This window comes from Lindgomyces ingoldianus, assembly GCF_010093535.1.
Source record: "Lindgomyces ingoldianus strain ATCC 200398 unplaced genomic scaffold BDR25scaffold_75, whole genome shotgun sequence".
Lineage (NCBI taxonomy): Eukaryota > Fungi > Ascomycota > Dothideomycetes > Pleosporales > Lindgomycetaceae > Lindgomyces > Lindgomyces ingoldianus.
The window spans coordinates 28004-50931 of record NW_022985236.1 but is presented as its reverse complement, the minus strand read 5'-3'; the positions used below and the strand labels follow the sequence as shown (position 1 = coordinate 50931).

General features: G+C 34.3%; 2 protein-coding genes across 2 annotated transcripts; one reads left to right on the top strand and one right to left on the bottom strand.

The window, feature by feature from the left end:
* Positions 1 to 12061: 12061 nt before the first annotated feature.
* BDR25DRAFT_338180 (pyrroline-5-carboxylate reductase) lies at positions 12062 to 13382 on the top strand. The gene is made up of 2 exons (XM_033693265.1): positions 12062 to 12272; positions 12331 to 13382. The coding sequence occupies exons 1-2, from the start codon at positions 12200 to 12202 to the stop codon at positions 13194 to 13196; spliced, it is 939 nt and encodes a 312-aa protein (XP_033539549.1). The 5' UTR covers positions 12062 to 12199; the 3' UTR covers positions 13197 to 13382.
* Positions 13383 to 13879: 497 nt separating this feature from the next.
* Positions 13880 to 15991, bottom strand: BDR25DRAFT_308171 (amidase family protein). The gene has a single exon (XM_033690983.1). It carries the CDS (start codon positions 15626 to 15628, stop codon positions 13904 to 13906), a length of 1725 nt encoding a protein of 574 aa, XP_033539548.1. The 5' UTR covers positions 15629 to 15991; the 3' UTR covers positions 13880 to 13903.
* Between the last annotated feature and the right edge of the window lie 6937 nt (positions 15992 to 22928).

Below are 22928 nucleotides of genomic sequence, written 5' to 3'. Positions count from 1 at the left end.
AATAATAATTAATAAGCTTACACTTATATAAAAGGCACTAAGAATAAAATTTTAAAAGAATGTTCTACTACACACTACTATTATATAAGCCTATTAAGGATAACTAGAACTAGAACATGCTATGTTTACTATTAAGCCCTTATGCAAAGCCTTATTTAGTAACTTATAAGCATTACTCTAAGTTACTATAGACTAAAGAGTAAACTAATACCTTTAGAAACTGCTTAATGCATACTACATAAACTGCTAATACAACTCTACATAATAAGAGTTTGTATAATAAAAAGGAAGCTTCTTTTTACGCAGAAGAGAATAACATAGAAGATCTTTATTTAAGTTTAGGCCACAATCTAGAGATAACTACATATAGATAAAGAAGTGCTTTATCTGCTATAAGAAAGAATGTTAGTTATTAAACTACCCTTATAATAACTATATATAAGCAAAGAACTAGTACATTACCTTATATAAAAATTTCTATAATAAGACCTTATTATATAAAGCTATTACCTTATATATCTAAGACTTTAAAAGTTACTCTAAAAAAAAAAATAATTTACATAATATAAAAAAAATAAAATAGAAGGGTAAGAATGCTAAAAAAGCTATTAACTACTTTACCTCTGCTACCTATTTATACTGTGCAATAGGAGAGGACATCTACAGCATTAAACCTAGAGAATATGCTAAGCAGTTTATCCTTAATAACTAATACTATACAGTATACTAAGGTAAACTATAAAACATAAGCGCAGCAAAGATCTCTACTATTAGTAAGTCCTAACTTAAGGTGTACATATAAAAGAACCTATGTATAGAAATTAATTAAACACCTAGCTAAACAGATATTAGCTTTAAAAGCTAAACACTAAAAAGATTAATTAGTACTATACAAATCTAGAACTTAATTAGTCTAGTTACATACTACATTCTAAAGACTCTAACACTATTCCTACTATTACTAGCAGATGCTAACTAACTTAGGGTATACTTTAACAACATTTTAAATATTATTATACATAAAGACAAAACTACTATTTTTATTATATAAAAATAAGAACACTTTTTTTTTAATGTTAGTAAAGAAAAATCTATGTTTTTTTTTACTAAATTAAAACTCTACTACCTCTACTGCTAATTTAGACACTCTTGCATAAAGAGACTCTAGAAGATGCTAACTAGCGCTAGCTATAATGTTAATGCTGCAGTGCTAGAAGAGATTAAGAAGTTCTACTACCTCTACTAATTATATAACTAGGCCCTATAAAGATTTAAGTTTATAATTAAAGATAATACTTACTTTAACTATAAAGTTATTATTAACATTATATAAATTAATAATAAAGATGTCTTACATGTTATTAATATAGACATATTATTTTAGGCTGCCACATTTCTAAAATCTATGTCTGCATAAGATACCTAGGATGTACTATGCAAATGCTAGATTAACACTTATTAAAGACCTCTAGACTATATTATGCATAACTTTAGTATAAACTTTACTTTAGAGGATTTTTAAGCTTATGTAAAGATTATAAAAGCTACATGTAGGCAGATGCCTATAGAAGCACATTAAGCAGTTAAAAAAGTTAAGCGCGCACACACACTTCTCTAATAAGTGTTTAACATCCTAAAGACTAAGCTAGGTAACTGTACAAATAATAAGGCTATCCTGTAGATAGCAGTTAAGGCTCTAAATAACACAGCTAGCCTACACAGTCTAGTACCTACGCTGCTAGTCTTTAGGGCATACCTAAGAATTAACCTAGACTTTTTACTATTACTAGATATTATTACATAAGTAAGTGCTATACAAAAAGTAATAAAGATACTTTAAAAAGACTATATAAAAGTAAACATTAATTATGTAATTAACACTTATAATAGCTTTATAACATATAAAGTTCTTAACTTTCCCTTTAGCTTAGAGATTATAGCATAGAAAGAGAAGAAAAGCTAGACTAGCCTATATAAGATTAAAAGCATTAAAAAGAGAGATATTATTATTAAAAAAAAAATAGCTTACTAAAGCTCTAATATACACAGGTTAAACTGTACTATAAAGAAAAAAAAAAAAATAACTTACCTACAACAAATAACTTAAATAAACTAATCCCTATGTAAAGAGATCTTTTAAAGAAAAGAAAAAAAGAACAGCTTTATAAAAATATTATAAAGGCAGAACTAAAGCCTACTACAGACTAAGCCTCTTAGAATAGCAATGCTGCACTAGTGCAAAGGGAAGATATAGATACTAAAAGAAGTAAAAGGCAAAGGAAACCTGCACAAAGTCTAGACTAGGTATTTCTAACCTAGAAAAAAAAGAATAATTAGGCCTTATCTATTAAGCTTTATATAAATAGTGTAATTACTACACCTAAAAAACTATTTAAGAAATTAAACTATATAAAGATAGATACTTTAATTACTAATAGCACTTTTAAAGTTATAGTGTATAACTTAATAAAGCATAAAAGTTAGATTTTTAACTTCTGCCTTATATAAAAAGTAAAAGGTAAAACAACCTAACTATATAAAAAATCCTGCCTAGTATTTACTAGCTACTTAGATAAAAAAAAGAGAGAAATCTTTACCTAGTTACTAACTATCTAGAGGATAAGCTAGAGACTACTTTTAGCTATAAAAGTAAGCCTAAGAGCTATGTATAAAATGCATTTTAAACTATGTAATATTACATAAGTATACATCTAATTAATAGATAAGCTTATGCGCACACTATACACAAAGCTACTAAAGAAAATGCGCTAGAGCTTTCTACTAAATATAATACTCTAGGTTATATAACCTTTATATAAAGCTGCTAAATTAGGACTATATTAGTTTAAGACATACTATAACTATTATAAAAAAAAGCTGCGCATGCACATTTTTTTATATAACCTCTACTTCTTAATTACTAATAAAGAAGAGCATACCTTTAGTATTACTAGCTTATAAATAAATAACACTTTAAGCATTATAATAAAAAATTTTATATAAAAAGAAAAAAAGAAACTGCAGAAAGCAAAGTTTTATATAAAAAGTAAGACTATTTTAGCAAAAAAGTAACTTATTAAGTTTAATAGTAAAAAAATTAAACTTACACATAACATAGTAGTTTTTACTTAGAAGAGATAAGTAAGCTACTTTTATATAATTAACTTAAAGGACAAAAATGCTGCATAATAATATATTAAGCAACATGTAAAAGGGGTATATATTATATCTATATATTAACTAGAGGCAGCATTTAACCTTTTTATTACTACATAAACTATAGACCTTTTGCATAATAACATTAACACACTTAACATATAAATTTAATAGTAGATAGATAATAGTAAGCGCAGTCTTACCTTTCTACTATTATAGCTTAATTATGTAAAGCTATTTATTTTTATAAATAAATTATTTACTAATAATAAGAACCTTAGCTTATAGCTAAAATTCTTAATTATATTAAGCAATAAGAACTATATAAAGTAAAGTAACTACTTTAAAATACTAGGTAACATTATACACTAGAATTCTACTAAGTGTAAAAAAGTAACTAGAAGTGTCTTTACTAGTAAACTATATAAAATAGTTAGAGGGTTTAATAATGTAATTACTTTTAGTATAACTTTATAGTAAATTATATAAACACTTAAACTACTACTAATCTTAGTAGTAATCTACATAGATTTAAAGTCTCTATATAATTACCTTATTAAGCTAGGCACTACTAGTAAAAAGTAACTTATAATTAACATTATGTTACTCTATAAATTATATAAGAAAAGGAAAATTACTAAAATTAAGTAGATTAATAGTAAAAACAACTTAGTAGATGCATGTATAAAAAAAACACTAAACTAGGCTTTTTAATTATTAGTTCTAACTAACTGCCTCTCTGTCTAGATAGAAGCATCTGTAGACTAGCTAGATCCTGTGCGCAAAGATGCCTTAGACTAACTAGACTAATAACACCTTTATATAAGGCCTATTTCTTTTTATTTTTTTTTATATTGTACGCACTTATTTTTCTTATTATAAGGATCTGTTACTGTTAGCACTGTATAAAAAGAGAAAAGAGCTAGGGGATTGTACAGCAAAGCTTAGAAAGCAAAGGATAAAGAAGAGAAGAGCTATTTATATAGCACAACTAGCCTATTTTAACGCACAGCATTACTAAGGCAAGTTCTAACAAATAGAGTAGAGTAAAAGCAGAACATAATTAAATAAACCTACACAGACAGAAGGGAGGTAACATGTACAGAAGGTAACTTTTTAAATAAAAAGAAAAGTTACTAGTGTCTATACACAGCAGCAGCGTTGCAGCCTAGATACAAACAATTGCGCACAAGCAGGATCACATATCTATGTTACATAATGCTTGTGCGCGAACCTCTATGCGTAAACATCTAAATATCCCCCTTTTCCTCTATACAGAGGAAAGACAAGAGTAATAAAACTAAAAACATGTTACCCTCACCTTACCTACCTTGTACGCTGTGCACACTGTACACCACTCTTACTCTTGCTACTTAAGTGCTTATACTATAAGCAGCTAGCTGTTAGAGCCTATTCAACATAACTACTTTTAAAAGCTTTATTATATAAGTAATAACTTATAACAATTACTATAGAAAGTGTAAAAGAGAAAAAAAGTAAAAAAAAAACTTCTTAGAAACTAGAGTTTATTTCTAGAAAAAAAAAGTCTCTTTAGTATAATAAAAAACTAATAGACCTTAGTTATGTAAAACATATATAAAGCTTTTTTTTAAAGAAAAGCTAAGTTCTAGGATATAATAAGCTGCCCTTAACTAAGAAATAATAAAAGTAGTTAGAGGATAAAGCCTACCTAAACTATAGAAAAGTAGAACATTTCTGCTAAAATTGCCTAGACTTTTAGAAGAGGGAGAATAAAAATACTACTATAATAGTAAAAGCTATTACTGCTAAATACAGCCTTATAGAAAAGGAAATATTAGAAAAATTAAATAATAAACTTTACTAGTAATATAAAGAAAACTATTCTTTAGAAAACTGCTCTAAAGTGTATTAAAAGGTAGTTATCTAAAACTTTAGCAGCTTAGATAAGGTGTTATAGGACCTTATAATTTTTAAAGAATATAAAGAAAAGACTTAGATCTAAGAATACATTATAAATATTAAAAAAAAGAAAAATAGTTTCTTCTTTATAATTAGACCTCTAGCACTTTAGTAAGAGAGCTCTCTAAACAGTTTTAAAAGTACAAATGCTAGAAGTGCAGTTTACAACATAACTACTCTAATAAATGCATAGTTATGCTTTATTAGATAAATATTAGTAATAATTACCTTACATTTAACATAATATAGTAAATAGCTAAAGTTAAATATAACATTATAGATAAAGAAGAATAATAGCAGTTCTTTATTAAGATCTAAGATTAAAAGCTAGAAGGACTAGGCAGACCTGCTAGGTTTAAAGTCCTAAAGCTAGTACTTAGAAAACCTAAAATACTGCTTTTATGCCTAGCAATTAGTAGAAAAGCGCTTGTTATGTAACAGAACTATAGGCAGTGCATGCTCTGCAAAAGCAACACCTACAGCACTAACAATTACTAATAGAAAGGACACCCTGTATAGGTAGTACAGACACAAGAATACTTTTAGTAGACTTAGAAAAGTCCTTTTAACACTCTACACAGACCTAACAACTGTCTATACCTTTAGTACTAGTGTACACAATAGTATTGCACTAGACACTAGAATAACAAGCATTAAGCAGGCTAGTAGCCTACATAGGAAAAGAATTATAATAAATGCCTATAGCAAGGGACAGCCTTAGCCTGTAAAACTATAAACTGCTACACCTGCTAGACAGCCCCCTTTTATAAATAGAAAAAGTAGCTAGACTATAAAAATAGAAATAACTATAAGTTTTATTATTTCTAATAAAAGGTAGTAAGAAAAGAAGACTACCTAACATTACATTACCTAGTAGAGGACTATAAGTGTAAAGTAGCTAACTATTGCAATAAAAAACACTAAATGTATAAAAAAGAAAAAAACAAGTTTAATAATAATTTATAATACATTAACCTCTACTCTTTAAAAAACAAGAAAGTCCTCTATAATATATTAGCCTTAGTTATAGTAGGATAAGGAGCAGGACATAGTCTAACTACTACTTTTATGTTTAAAAGATAATTAAGACTAGCCCTTATTAACAGCAGATGCACCTTTACTATAATAGATAAAAACTAGATAGACTAACAAAACATTTTATTCTAAATTAAAAAAAAACTATTTAAAGTAACTCTTACTAACACATTCTTAATAGAATATAGTAAAAGATAGATTAACCTAGAAATATATAAAAAAGACCTTAGAACTTTAAACATAAGAGATTAAAAATCTATAAGCATACTTCTATTAAAAGGCAAGTACAACATAATTCTAGGTTATAATTAGCTTAGAAAACATAACTTTGCTATTAACTAGAGAATAATAACTATAGAAGGTTCTAAAGACTACACATGTATAACCTAGTTAGCATGCCACAACAACCTATGTTTAGTCTATAAATAAGTAAAATAGAGTAGCAGTTACTACTTTAAAAGAAGAAAACCTTAGAAGTTCCTTTGCTAAGAGCTAGAAGCTTAGGCAATAAGACTAATAAAAGAAGAACTAAAAAAAGTCTTTTATAAAAAAATAGAAGCTAATAAGAACATAAAATAAGTTAAAATCTTTAAAGTTTAAGAAAAAGGCAGTATCTCTATTAAATATAAGGATTACTAAGACATGTTTAAAACGCCTGCTAATTTAAAAGAATTACCTCTACACTAACCTTAAGACTACACTATTAACTTAATAAAAAATTATAATCTAAAAACCTATAGGCTTTGCCCTTTAACAAGGATACAGAAAGAAGCCTTGTAAAAATATATTAACTAAATGTTAGTATAAGGCTATATTTAAGAAAGCTATAGCCTAGTTGCCTTAGCAGTAGTCTTTATAAAAAAGAAAAAAAGAAAGATCTAAGTTTATTAGAATTATAGAACTTTAAATAATAATATAATTTAAGACTAGTTTCTCTTACTAATTATATAAGACATTATAAACTAGCTAAAAAGAACCTAGTACTTTATAAAGTTTAACATACAAGACAGATTTAATAAAATAAGAATAAAAAAGGGAGATAAGTAGCCTGTATACAGCATTCTAAACCCTGTAAGGACTTTATAAACTACTAGTAATGCTGTTTAGCTTAATAAATGCTTTAGCAACATTTTAGTAAATTATTAATATAGCTCTTAACTTATACCTTAATGTCTTTACTCTAGTATACCTAGATAACGTTCTTATCTACTTAAAGGATAGCCTAGAAGACTACATACAGAAGGTATAAAAAATCTTAAAAAAACTAAAAAAGTATAGACTCTACTTATAGCTTTCTAAGTATAAATTCTATGTTACTAAAATAAAATACTTAGAATTTATAATTAATAGTAAAGAAATAAAGATTAACCTAGCTAAGATATAAAAGGTACTTAAATAGCTAAAACTTATAATAGTTAAGAAAGTTAAGGGATTTCTTAGACTATTAGGCTATGTTAGGCAAATAATTAAGAACTACTTAAGAATTGCTATACCCCTAATAAACGCTACTACTAAGGAAAAAGCTATAGTAAAATTTATCTAGACCCTATAAATAAATAAAGCATTTGTAGCACTAAAATAAGCTATAATAGCTAAACTAGTGCTAAGGATGTACAACTTACAACTAGATACTAAGATCTATATAGACGCATCTTTAGAAGCTAGCAGAGCTACACTTTACTAAAAACAGAAGAACAAGAGATAGCACCTAGTAGTATACTACTCTGCTAAGTTTTTAGGACCTAAAGCTAGCTACAGCATACCTAATAAAAAGCTAAAGGCAATACTAAATGCAGTAAGAGTATAGGCAACAGAGCTGCACAGAATAGTAAAACTTTTTTACATTATAATAGACTATGTAAACTTAGTTATGTTTCTAACTATAAAGAAACTCTTACTTATGCATGTAAAATAAGTAATAAAGCTTACTTAGTTTAATTACATTATTAAGCATGTTCTAGAAGCATAAAACTAGCAAGCTAACGCTCTTAGCTAAAGACTAGATTACTTTAATAAAGAAAAGAAAAGAACTAAGAAATTTACCCTTTTTAAGAAAACTAATAAAAGATAGATTTATAATAAGCCTTAACCTATAAAAAAGCTCTACATGCTTATAGTAAATAAGTAAGGCTAAAAGAACTTAATCTATAAATACTATAAATCTTTAATGTTTAGACACCTAGGTATAGGCACTCTCTAAAAGAAGTTACAAGCTGCTATACTATAACGCATACTAAAAGTAAAGCAACTATGCACTAAGGTGCTTAGAGAATGCAACACCTGCAATAAAAATAACTTATAAAGATATAAGACCTATAGATACCTTTAACTAATAAAAGCTCTAAAATAACTATAAATAATAATTACAGTAGACTTTATTATAAGACTTCCCCTGTCTAAGAAACTAGGAATAGAAAGAATGTGTAATATAATTATAGTAGTTAACCTTTAATAAAACTACTAAGTATCTACACACATAGCTATTAAAAAAGACTATTATAGCTAAGAAGTTTATCTATAAACTTAAGCAGAATGTTATATTAGTGCATAGATGCCCTAAGATTATTATCTTTAATAGAGATAAACTATTTACTAGTAGATTCTAGAAAGTAGCTATAAGGCACCTTAGTATAGCACATAAACTATCTATAGTATACTATCTATAGATAGATAGCTAAACTAAGAGAGTAAATACTAAAGTAGAGAAGTACCTAAGGAAGTACATCTCTTACACCTAAGATAATTAGGCAGAATAGCTTTTTATAGCACAGCTAGCTATTAACATAGTAGAATTAGCTATAATAAAAGAAACGCTACATAAAGCTAATTTTAGCTATAACTTATATTTTATATTATAAAAAAATTAACTTACTAATCTTTAGAAATCTATTAACTAGTTGTTAAACTTATAAAATATACATAAAAAATTAGTAATTAAGGCTAGATCTAGTTAAAAAATAATAGAATAATATGTAAACAAATTATAATAACTAGAACTAAAAATACACCTAGAAGACTACATATATTTTAACACTAAGAACCTTAAAATATCTAGACTCTCTAGGAAGCTAGTAGAAAAAAGAATAGGACTATATAAAGTTTTTTAAACCTAGCAGGATAACTGCAAGCTTAAGCTTCCTCTATATATAAAGATACACCTATAGTTTTATGTCTCTAAATTAGAAAAAGCATTTAAGGAAATTCTCTTATTTATGTAGAAATAAAAAGATAAGAAAACTAAGTACAAGATTAAATATATTATTAGTAATTAAAGAAATAAGAAAGAGTTTCTAGTAAAATAAAAAAAGTAGCTTACTAGCAAAAACACTTAGAAACTAGCTAAGAACTTACAGAACGCGCAGCTGCTAGTATAAAAGTACTTTTAAGCTTATCTAAAAGAAACTAGCTAGGTAATAGAGCACCTATATTAAAAAAAATAGCTATGTTATTACTAGATTGTAGCAGCCTTTAAAGATAAGTCTTTACTAAAGAAGGCTGTAGAGGTAAACAGCCCTCTGCCTTAGCTTTAAGGGCTTCTATTTTATCTAATAATAAAAGATCCCTTTTTAGGTACTTTACGCGTTAAGCCTCTAGCAGATCTAGTAATTTTTAGATATAATTTTATTTAAATACTTTCTAGCCTTTGCCTTTACTAACTTTTAAAGTTAATAAGTTATTTCTTTGTCTAGCTTCTACTTTTAAACCTTTACTGCTACAGCATTTTAAAGAAGTTCTTCTCTCTTCTTCTCTAAGTAATTCTATGCAGTGTCTAAAATAAAGGTGTTGCACTTGCTGTTTTTTTTTTACACACTCTACACACTTATCTAATAACAAGGTTAACATATAAGATAACTTTAATAATTAGTAAGCACTATAAAGTTACATCTTTGTCTAATAAAGAGGATTAAAATAAGCAACAGTATAAGAATAATAAGAAGAACAAGACTAACAAGCTATTTAGCATAAAAGATATAAATGTTAAGGATGCCTTTTAGTAGGTAGGCGCCTACTTTATAAACAAACTCTTACTAACACAGTTGTGTAAGCAGATCGGCAAGGACGCTGCTAGGGAGGAGGGGCAGCGTGTTACAGTCTACAGTTGGACTAGCGTAACTCTACTAGTTGTGCTCCACAGTCTAGCCGGGTTAGAGCAGGGCTTGCTTATAGCCTAGCTAGAGGACACAGAGGCGGTGCAACTACCTGCAGTAATAGAAGAGTGCGTTATCTAATAGGAAGGTAGGCTACACGTCTATTAAGTCTAAGAGAGTTTGTAGAGCTATGCTTAGCAGGCTTACATAAACTTACTCTACTTATTCTTAGCACCTTTAGATATGTATATAGTTTAGACTTTAAATAACTTTTAAAAGGTGTGTTTAATGTTTAGTTTATTCTCTATATAGACTAAGTAGGATTTAGCTTTCTAAAGAGCTATAATACTATTTATATATTTTACACTATATATACCTCTAACCCTGTCTAACAGGACTGTTTGCACCCGGCCACTATACTGCTGCACACAGGGCAAACCACAATCTGGTCACTCTATCCATCCTCTATTAGCCTAGTAACCTTTACGCAGGACTGTACACCCTGCCGTTGGTCCCTATCGCCCGACCTACTCCCTTCCCCCAGGAGTACCATTGACCCGAGTGCTTCCACGAAGCAAGGATTGTAACAGTAGAGCCTTTGCGAAATGTTTCTATCTATTATCTACTTACTACTAACCGCTAGAGGCGGACGCTGTTTAATTCTACTAAAACTTTAAACGCAGCTAGCGCCTCTTGCCGTCTTGCTAAATAATTCTTTTACTAAAAACAGTTAAAACCTCTCTAGTGCCTACCTTTTAACTACTCTCTTTTCTGCTACAACGCTTATATAGCTTAACTGCTGCCTGCCTATAGCCCCCAAACCTGTTTTTGTCTCTTTACGCTAAAAAAACCTTACTATTCTAGGTCTAACCTTATCTTTATTTCTGCTTAAAGGCTCTAAGGTAACAGTACATTCGCGACGACAATTTATTTAGTGCACAACGGCAGAAAATACTACTATTATCTCTAAATCAAGTCATCATGCCTGAAGAACAAGGACCTGCCATGCCGCTATAGGCAGTTAATGTGCGGAATCAAATCTAGCTAATAGAGCGTCTAGTTCTACAACAACAAAAATAGCAGATAAGATCTAATAACACAGGGGGCTAGGTACTTTCAGGCAAGCATCTAGGTGTGTGTACAATTATAAATCTGTATAAAACGCTTAGAGTCTTAGAGGAACTAAAAGTAATCTTACAGTCACTAGCAAGGAAAGAAAACGCAGTGAAGGGCCTTCTAGAGGTTAAAATGCAGTCACTCTTAATAACTAATCTTAATTGTCTTAAGAAGGATACATGTATTGTTATTTAGAAGGCGTAGCAGAGAGGTAGAAGAATAACTAAGGAGTTATTATAGCCTCTAATTTAACGTAGGTGGATTTTATAGAATTATAGCAATGCTATTATGCACATAAGCTCTCTAGTTGCTAAAAGTCAAAGCACCTCTTATTTTTCTCAGCATAGTGTTTTTCGCTAAGTTGCAAGGGGCATTCCTTGTTTATCCTAGTAACGTTATATGCAGTGATCGGTGTTACAGGAGCGCTGGGCGATTCCTCTGCTGACAGTGCTTTTAGCTTCAGTTGCCGCGGGTCTAGCTCTGAAGAACGGGGTGCATGTATGGTGCATACACTGTGCCGGAAATGTGGATCTACAATGCAAGGATCTTTTGCGAAGACGGGTGGCGTTGTCAGCACGTCTCACCGCACATTTACCCGAGTCTTCTAAAGGGTAAGCTGAAGACTAGGATCTGTACCAGCTATCCTTGCTTGTTCTAACGCCATTATGTAATTATTTATATTATGTAGGAATGTAGTTTTCTGTGCCATTTGCAGTGCAATGGTTGTCGAGCCTTGAAGAATTACACATGTGTGTTGTTTCTAGAACACTACAGCGATCGCACAAAATTCATTCGTTGTCAACAGCAATCTCATTTGCACTGTTTTACTAAGTACGCAAGGTAGTTACCCTTCTTTTGCGTCCATGGCTCCCGCAAGCTTTGCAGACCAGAACGAGATAGACGTTGGGCACAAGGTCTTGACAATCTTAGGATGTGGTATGCTACTCATTCCGCGCCATGTTCGGAGATCTTTTCATCCTAAGGGCGTTCACAGGATCTCTTGGTACTGCCATTCTGTCTGGTATACTTGCGTCGAGAAATGCATCCTCTTCAACAAGCGAGGATCAGCCTAGTCCAGGCACGACGTTCAAGCGCTTTATCGCTTGCGTACGTCGCGACGAAGCTGTGGCTGCAGTCAAAGACAAGCTTGCAGCTTACGCGGATACCTCCAACGTCGAGGTTCTCAATCGACAAAATTTGAAGGGAGTCAAGCAAGCAGACACAGTCCTTCTAGCCTGCCAGCCAGAATGGTATCAAGCAATCTTTGACGAACCAGGAATGCAAAGAGCTATGGAAGGAAAGCTGATCGTCAGTGTACTTGCCGGCGTGACGACGCAACTGATCCAAAGCGCCTTGGGAGGGGACGAAGGGCTGTACTTCGTGGTGCGTGCTATGCCTAACACGGCTTGTTTCGTGAGAGACTCGACAACGGTGATCGAGACACCTCAGCCAAATCTGTCACAAAGTCTGCTTGCTACAGCAGAATCTATTTTCCGTTGTGTAGGACAAGTGTCCTACGTAAAGCCGTCGACATTCAACGTCTGTACGGCAGTCTGCGGGTCATCTCCCGCATTCTTCAGTGTGATTATCGATGCGATGGTGGACGGCGCGGTAGCGATGGGCTTGAATCATGCCGATGCTCTGCGGATGGCGGCATTCACTATGAGAGGAACCGCTAATATGCTTGCCAATGGGCGAGATCCCAGGCAGGTACGATTTGAGGTTGCATCTCCCGCTGGTTCAACCATGCAAGGTCTCCTTGCACTTGAGGAGGGTAAAGTGAGGTCAGTGGTTTCCAATGCATTGATAGCAGCGACTACAGCGGCCGCGGGACTGGGTAGCAAGGACCAGAGGTCTTGATGTAAGCTCGAATTTGTAGCAGCTAGTGCAATAGCGGAAGAATAAGCATAGGCGGCCAGGCCGGACAACTCTTCCTGTTCTTGCTTTCTCTCTAGCTAAGTAAGGCTATAATTCTTGCATTTTGTTTGTCCTAGTCATTATATACTAGCAACTCTTATACGCTGTCTGTAGGAAGTTAGATAGGGCATGTTCATTAGCTAAACATATTTTTTTCCCGATCTCTACAGACCTTAGAATAGGAGACTTTAAAATCACTTACTTATATTCAGTATAGAGAATGAATGCATCTTAGAAGGTCGTCCCTCTTATATATGGCGCCTATAGACCGTGGTTTAGAAATTACCTAGCAAGAAAGAGTAACAGCTGTGTTTCTAGACAGCGTAGTGCTTTAAGAACTTTAACAACCTGCTTTAGCGTGCTCAACAGGATGTATTTGACTTTAGTTGACTAAAGAAATGTATTAAGCGCGTGATTACTAAGATTCATTTGCATTTAGGTAAAGATATCCGTTGGTACTACAATTACTCAATTACTCCTGCCACTATACACGCGATTCTTATAGATTGTTTACGCAATTACACTTTACAATAGAATAAGTAGTTTAGGCTCTAGCTATCTTAAGAGCAGATTTTCACAGTCGCTTCCCTAGAGAACCAAATATTTAAGCAATACATACTTGCTCTCTGCTAACGCGATTACTAGGACTTCTAAAACGCCGTCCTCCCCGTCTTAACAGCCTTCAACACCCCCACATCCGCCAACTCCTCAATCATATTATATAGCACAAAATCGCACTCCCTCTTCACTACCAAATTCACCGTAACAGGAACCATCTCCTCCACAAACGTGACCTGCGACAGGTACGGCACCTGTCCGATCGGCACAGTGAAATCCGCACATGCAAAAATAGTACAGATACCCGATGCCGGTAGAACAGCCCTAGGAGACGGAACCGCCAAAAGCGTCGCGTTTGGTCCGGCGTTGAGATCCTCTTCGCGGTACGAGGGAAGACCCCCGGTTCCAATATCGTAGATCATAACGCTTTCAGAGCAGGACTCGTTGGTAGAGTACTGCAGGTTCTTCTCGTACCAATCAACTGCATCTCTCTTAGCGATGAGGGACGCGTTGTAAGCTTGCATTGTATTAATCGTTTCATCATAAGTAGCCCAGCCAGCGCGGAATTCTGCCTCGATAGGAGGGAAGCGACCTCCATAACGCGCAGCCCAAGTTGAAACGAGCCGGCTGCCGATAACCTTCCATGCGGGGAGGGTGTTGACAGTTCCAAGGTGGATAGCAAGATCAGTGAGATTGATGACGGCTTGCGTGGATACAGAGGAGTTCTGGACGGTGGACGTGAAGTCGAAGTGTTTCACCCTCATCCCGAAAAGGGAGGACATGTTGCCAATGAAATAATCCAGAAGTTCTTGGGCAGCGCTATTGTTCAACGGCAAGTAGTCGGTTGGATACAAAATAGTCTTCGGGTAGTGTTTATTGTCAGGGACTGAGAGAGGAGAGAGTCCAGTGATATCAGAGCTCTGATGTAAGGAAGGCGCGTACCAGTGCTTAGCAAAGCGTGCCCAAGAATGAGGGTCACGGGCAAAGACACCAGCTGTGTCAGTAGCGAATCCAAGCGGAAGTACGTTCTCGAGAGAAATTATTCCTTGACTTGGACGCTGGCCATAGATACCAGAAACAGCCGCTGGGCGACGCATAGATTCCCCAGTATCGGTTCCAATAGCATAGTCGAGCCAGTCGTACGCTGCAACAGCGCAAGCACTGCCAGAAGAGGACGCAGAGCAGCTCAGATATCCGTCACCGCGAGGATTGAACGGGTAATGGAAGTCTTCCCAGCTCCAAGGATCAGCTGCAGAAGCAAATTGCGCAGGTTTTGTTTTGCCCACAAGCACACCTCCCAGCTCAATGATCTGCTGGAGTGCTGGCGCTGTCGCGTTGGCAGGATCAACGATGGATTGCCATGCCAAAGATCCGCCTGACGTTTTTAGGCCTTTCATGTCGAACAAGTCCTTCACGCCAACTCTGAAGCCCGCGAAGGGCCGAGTGTCGTAAAGAGAGTACAAGCGCGAAGGAACTGGAATAGTCGCGAACACAGATCCAGGAAATCTGTGGTCAAGGGCTGTGTAGATACCGGTGCCATCGTTAGGTTCGTACGAGCCATACAGAAAGTTGTCGTGGTCGTCGCTGTAAAGGCGGTATATTGTTGAGAAGCTGATCGCATTACCGGAACTTGTTGCTAGATAGGGTCCAGGGGGCAGCTTCAGTGGACTTGGCGACTTGGCTACCTTGGTCGAGGATGTTGAGATTGTTGTGTCAAGCAAGACGTGCTCGGCTCCTGAGCTTGAAAGATAGTCAATAGCTGACTCTCCAAGAACTCCCTTAGAAGCAGTTGATGTAATGGCAACGGCACCAAGCATGTCTTTGGAGAAAACATCGTCGATTGCCAGATACTGCGAAATCGTGTCTTCCAGAAGCTGCTGAGTTATGGCTGATGCATTGGTTGAAATAACCGTAACAGGGAACCATTGTTGATTCGGCTCCTCGCTAAACGTCCAGTTGATATTGGCTTTTGGATACTTGGTATTGACAAGATATGTGTTGTCACCCAGCTTGAACACGAGTTCATCTTCACGTGATGTTAGGAGGGAAATAGCTTGATTCCTCAATTGCAAATGCGCGAATGCTTGTGCACCGCATTGCGCAGCCAAGATCACAGCACGAGGAAAGCAGTACATCTCGTTGCAATTGAGCGAATGTGCAAAGAACTGTCTACATTCGCGTCAATTCCCTTAGAGTACGCAAATAAGGCTACGACCGCAGGAAATATCCAGTGTTTCCCCATGTCAGCCCTAAAGGAGGTGCTAGCGCCCCTCCCCCCAGTACCCTATTTCATTATTGTTCGGAAATGACCATTTCTGGTACGTAATTTGCGATGAATCGGGATGTCGGGCGGCTACCTCAACGTGTTGATCACTGGCGACCTTACTAGGGACTAACCAGTATTGAGATTTGCGTAGAAGGCATGCTCGAGACCCACTACTGCATTGTGAATCCAACAACACAGCCGACATAGCACGGTCAGACTAACTTAATGTCAGAAACTGAAATAACCACGATCCTGAAGGAAGAGAGAGTGAGAGGCATTTAATTAATGCCTAGCCTAGCTAGGCGCTAGCCGCATCTTCTACTACCTGGTGGGATGTGGAGTTAACCAGTGAGATGCGCAACTACCATGATGTCTGAGAACTAGTTTTCGGAGCTGAGACAGCAAATCAGGGCTAGGATGGACGTCATTTCCATTAGGTTTGAATGCTGTAGACTTCTAAGTGTAATACCCCGTACTTTGAGGTTATTCTTTAGTGCTGATGATTTCTGCAACGAAGGGCCACAGAAGACTCCTTCCCCAGGTCATCTCACCGACCGACTAGTACAATTGAAACACGGGCAAGGATAGTTGAGGCAAATCCTTAGTCGTAGGGCCCTATGGGAGGAGATGCGGCTAAATGAGAGGTGAGATGAGATCCGTACTGTCGGCAACGGGTCTAACTCGGCGCTTTAGCAATACTGTTGCGCACGAAATTGTAGTGTTTTCTTTTTAGTTTGAAGTGGGTCTCTCACATGCAACCTCGCCGAGAAATCAATTACAGTAATAGAAACCAATGGCACCGTAAGCTTAGAACACGCACGGCACCCTACAGCATGGATCGCTGCATGCTTACGGTGTTGCTCCACGCAGTCCGGCAATCCTACAAATGCGTGGCGAGACTAAAGTGGCAAAAAAGCCAAATTCACTGTATTCTAGTGTTAGCATAGTAGGAGTAGCGCAGCATTCTTCCAGCATAGATCACATAGCGCAATAGCAAACCAAACCCTAACGCTCACCTCTCACATGCCTGTCTCTTGATAGCATGGGCCGGGGTCAACAAACGACCCACTCTTTCGCATCCCACTTACGCATGCTAAGAAGCGACATTCAGTCGTGCGACTTAAGGCACCCCAGGACAACGGGATCGACCCGTGTTTACCTGTTTCGGCAGGGGCGCAGGAACAATGCTTTGGTTGGTGGGGGGAAGACCGGGATTCCTGCCCTATCCTGCTGTGGGCTAAGCCACGTTCTATCTAGTATAGTACTAGAACATTAGTCTGTTTACACTCGAAAAGTTAACATTTTAAAGGTAGATTTCTAAGCTTAATAGCTAGGCTATCCTAGTACTTTGTTTGCAGCCTCTAGCTTTTATAACTGTCTTTATTCTTTTTAGTATTAAATTAATTAGCTTCTTTATAAGATTCTTAGGGAAGACTTGCTAATGTTTCTTAGCAGCCCTAGTAAAAGCCTCTCTATTAGCTTCCTATAGCCTTTAGCTCTCTAACTCTAGGTGCATTTTATAGACCCCCTTCTTAAGTGTATGCTAAAAATATTTAATAACATTTAGTCTAGTAAGTAGACTAGCTACTTAAGCACTGTAAAAGCACTGTAAAGCAAGAAGCATGAAGCGTAGAAGAGGGTATAGGATAGTATTGATAGACGAATCCTTAAGGAGACTTAGAGGTTCGCGAGAGGATATATATATATGTGCTAGAGCATGTAACAGGACGTTATGTGCCTAAGGCCGAGCCGAGGGCTCTCTAGGGAGAGACCGAGGCATGTCTAAGTTAACTGTGACAAGCACCTTATTATCTATTTGTCACAGTGTGACAAGAGACAGTATACTATGCTTGCATAGTATCTTTAAACAACACTAGAAGACGATTAACAACAGCTCTAACCTAACTCTAGAGCTTATAAACCGAATCTAATTTAGAGCTAGTCTGCGTAGAGGCTAGCTCGCGCGTTGACTAGACAACAACCGAACCTTAATTAGGCTAGTAGCGCACCAACTAGCCTCTAAGTACTTATTAATCTATAAAGAACCTCTAATTAAGCTTCTTACACAACGTCTTGTATAATAGAATATTATACAAGAGATTAAATCTAAACATTTCTTAAAAGCTATCTATGCTACTACAAGCTAATTAATAGCCTCTTGTAACACTATTATATTTAGCTATAGAGTAGTATAATACGTAGTATATATTAGCATGTTATGTATCTAATAGAGAGTATCTTTAACTAAGATTAGTACAAGGTTTTTTTAAAGTCTAGATATGTAACTAAGTGCTATAGCTATTCTATCTAGCTGTTAGATTGAAGCACTGTTTCTAGGCTTTCTGAGATGAATGATGGGTTTGGATATAATGTATGGGATGATTGATTGATTGTATTGATCTATTGATCCTTTTTCTGCTCTACTCGTGTTGCTCGGCTTTTGTTTTTCCGATCCGAGTCCCTCGCGCACTAGCCCTATGCGCGACCAGCTTGCAACATGCTGCAATTTGCTGCAATTTGCTGCAACATGCTGCAAAATGCTGCAATTTGCAGCAACATACTGTTTGAGCTTATTGCTCGTACTATGTAGCAGCTTTCGTCAAACGTTCCTCCTGTCTTGACAGTAGGTGCGCATATCTGACACACCCCCTCAGCTTGGACATGCTTCAAGCTGGTTCCCGATTGCGCAACCTTAGTATGCTTCCAGGGCTTCCATTCTTGCTTCAATCTCTTCCATATCTGCTTCCTGACTGACTATCCTCTCCCTGACGTCAACTAGCTGAATTTGCTAAAGAAAGCTTGGCCATTTGCTGGCTAGAAGCGCTTTGGTGAGTCCGTCCGCAAGCATCTTGCTAGAGAGGACATAGACAACCTTAATTGTTTGTTAAGAGACTTCCTGTCAGAGCTAGTAGTTATAGATGTTAACATGTTAGAGCTTAGTTTAAAGTTAAGATATCTCTTTGTTTACTAGTTAGATTGTCTGCTTGTTGTTGCACTAGATTATAATAGTTAAATTAGGCAGCTTAACCTACAGTTTGTTAAAAAGCATTCTTATAAACATAGCTTCCTTAGCAACTTAGAATAGTGTAAGTAATTCTGCTTCTGTTATTAACATTATAACTATATCTTGTTTATTTACTTACTATGCAATTTATCTGCTAAATAGTTAAATAACATAGCCCTAAAAGCTCTTTTTATTTAGTGTATTATCTATAAATAACGCATTGCTTACTACTACAAGGTAGTCTTCTCCTCCTAATTAGAGTGCGTACGTCTGTGTCGCATGTAGGTACAGGATAACTTAATTAGCTGCATCCTAATAGTTAGATGTAGGATTTGTAAGAAACTGTGCGAGGCGTAATGTAGTAAAGGTAATATCTAGTCTTATAGTAACTACTGCAAAGAGCAGAGATCTAATTTTCTGCTAATATTAATTTACTTTTAATAGGGTTGCAAAACTAGATTGCAGCATAAGTTTAATTCTACTTATAGGTGTAGCGTGCTGCAGGTCCTTTCTGTTAGCTAGCCTAGCTATCTTATTAATATATAAGGCCTGTAACAGCTAAATTATTTATTACTATTAATCTCTAATAATCTTAACTTCTAGGAACTATTATAGGTCCTTGCCTTCTATTAGGGTATACTTCTCTTGTAACTAGTCTACTACACACTGTGCATCTACTTTAGAGCCTTTTCTATACATAACAATAAAGTTGTCTACATAGAAGAAGATAAATATTCTAGCTTTAGTTATGTAGTAGGGTTTATGTAGAACAGCTAAGAACCTAAGGCCTTTAAAGGTTATTATAAAATAGTGTTACTAGAGTAGAAAAGAAATTTATAGGCTATATAGTGCTTTTTAAAGCTTTAGTATTATACCTAGTTTCTAATAGCCTTTTAGCATCTGCATGTAGATATTACAGTTAATTACTGCATGTATAAACGCGTTAGTTATGTTATATTATTTAAGCTCTAAGTTAAAGTGTGCAGATATTGCTATTAGCATTTAAAATAAGTGTCCTACTAAGGTAGCAGTGTAGGTATCTTGTGTAGTAATGTTTCTTTATTAATTACTATAGACTACTAGTTACGCTTTGCATCTTTATAATTTATAGTGCTTATTAAGCTTATAAGTGTACACCTACATACAATCTAGAATCTGCTATTTAGCTGCCTTAATTAGCTTTATCTAGACCTTTATCTAGGATTTTATTATCTAATAACTGTCTAAGTGCGTTTTTTTTGCTACCTTAAACATCTTATGTAAAGAGTGCTTCTCTAGTTACTTTTAAGTTAATAGTAAAAGTAGCAGCTAGCTTCTATAAGGTGTCTTCTTTTTAAATAGCATTTTTATTAATGCTGCTTTATCTAGTGTCTTACTGCTATACTTTTCTACACTTCTAGATCTTATGCTAGCTATAAAGGCTACAGCTTATAGTACAGTCTTTAACAACTCTATTTAGCTTAGCTTTAGTGCTGCTCTAGCTATTAACTATATAAGTAATGCTGCAGGTAGCAGAGTGTTTAAAGAAGACAGATAGTTATCTCTAATCTTTCTTTCTTAATAGTAGCCTAGTAGGTTTACTTTGTTAAAATTTAATGTATTATCTACAGTGTTGTCTTTATAAAACAACTCTATTTCTAGCTAATAACTAGGTGTTAGAAGCTTAATTATTTTAATATATATAGTAATTTTCTTTACTATGTTGTGCATAAAGTTATCTATTAAGTCTTTAAGCTTACTACTAAAAATTAAGTGTTTGTTAAAAATAATATTATGTGTACAGATTACTTTTGCTAGCAGTAGTATCTATACATAGTAGATGTTTAATAATTAGTACTTAACTAGATATCTAATCTACACCTTTAGGTCTAGCCTCTGTAGCTTAGATTTATTTTAATGTGTGTTATTAGTTATTATAAATGCTTTACAGCTATAAGCTTTTAGATGTGTAAAGCTTAGCTTTTAAATTAACATAATAACTTTATTATTTAAAGCTACTTATATAAAGAAGATCTTATATAGTGTCTTCTAGTTATTAGCATAGTTTAGCGTCTAATTATATAGGTATACGCTAGCTCTAGTAATGTATAGCTATACATTCTATAGTAGGTTAGCATCTAGTTATATAGCCTATAACTTTTTCTTATTTACACCCTCTAAGCGTTTAGCTTCTCTGTTCTAGGCTTATGTATTTAGTGCTAAAGGCTCTATAGTTATTCTATATAATGCTAGCTAGCATTCTACCTCTAGTTTTACTATTGTAATTTTATTGTTAGCTTTAATAACTTTTATAGTAATGTTATAATAGTTCTTTAAAAAAAGGATAAAGATTATAAAAGCTTTAATAATTAATTTAGTAGGCTTATTATCTTTAAAGTAAAGGTCTTACTAGAGGCTAGAATACTTATTAGTAATTAGCATTTAACTTTGCTCTTTTATAATGCTCTGTGCTTTATATGTATAGAAATTAATTAATAGTCTTTTACTAGGTCTACTATTGCTAATTTATAGTGCGTAGCTAATTTATTATTATATCTTAGCTTTACTACACAAGTTACATTAGACTGTTGTAATTCCTTTAATTTACACCCCCTTAGCTTACTGTATAAAGTGTTAAAGTGTAGCTAGTCTAGAGTGTCCTAGACGCTTATGCTATAGCTCTGCTAATGCCTTTTATAGACTACATTTAGTTCTTGTGTTAATTATGTGTGTATAATATAAGCCCTTCTATAGTAGATAGTACTCTAACACCTATTAGCTATAGATCTTTATAAGATCTTTAATTATTATTCTATCTAAGGCCTTTAAAGCAGTTAGCTCTGCTTATGTGTCCTACTAGATTCCTTTCTGTTGCAGTAGGCAGAACAAGACTAGGTTGTACAGCAGGTCTAGGCACAGTGCAGCGTTATGTAGTACAAGACTATATGCTTAACTATGTGTTCTATGCTTACTTTTTAAGCTTAGTGTAATTAATCTATAGCTTTAAATCTATACACAAGAGTTTCTAGACTAGATAAAGTCTTTTAGTGTTAGTAAATAATAGTTATAGATCTAATTAAAATTATTTATAATATAGCATGTTAAGCCTAAGTTAAGGATAAATAATTCTCTTAGTAGATATCTGTTCTAGTTTAAATTAACTATAGCTAGCAATGCAGCTGCCTTAATTTTTAATACTTCCTAGCCTTTAAGTTAGTCTTTTTATATCTCTAGCGTAGGTGTATGTAAACTTTTTAGAGTTAGTATCTTTAAATTATGTCTGCGCTGCCCTTTAAGTAGGCCTTAAAATTCTAAGTTATGCTTGCGCTTTAATGCTATAAGCTCTTTAACTCTTTTATTTAGCATCTACTAGTCTAGTGCTCTGTCTAGATAGACATAAAAGCAGTCCTTTAGTGCATAGATGTGTCTACATGCAGGACATTTAGTGCCTTCTGTTTTAGTAGGTTTCTAGCTTAAAAATAACTTTCTATTATCTTTTTAATAATATTAATGTTAAGGTCTACTTTGTTTTTTTAACATTATAACTTCTACACTACAGGCGTCTCTATTTATGCCCTAAGTAGTTTTCTTACTTTTAGTAAGGTATAACAAGTTATCTGTTGTAAAGGCAGCTTTATGCTTTTCTATATATATTAGATAATTTAACATTATATGTTTTTAAAAGCACTTTATTATTTCTTTCTAATTTATGTCTAGTGTAAACTGTCTGCTTTCCTAAAAAGTTATAGACTAATAAAGGGCAACTTTATTTATAGTAGTTAGAAAGTCCTTTATAATAGTATTAAACTGCGTTGTTTCTAGAACATTTTATGTCTCTGCTTCTATAGCAGCGTAATTATACTCTGCT

What these genes read in the sequence shown, in the direction of transcription:
- BDR25DRAFT_338180 (XM_033693265.1), top strand. Translation starts at nt 12,200, where the DNA reads ATGGCTCCCGCAAGCTTTGCAGACCAGAACGAGATAGACGTTGGGCAC. An exon ending in CTTGACAATCTTAGGATGTG is followed by an intron (nt 12,273 to 12,330) that starts GTATGCTACTCA and finishes GGGCGTTCACAG; the next exon opens with GATCTCTTGGTACTGCCATT.
- BDR25DRAFT_308171 (XM_033690983.1), bottom strand. Translation starts at nt 15,628, where the DNA reads ATGCTTGGTGCCGTTGCCATTACATCAACTGCTTCTAAGGGAGTTCTT.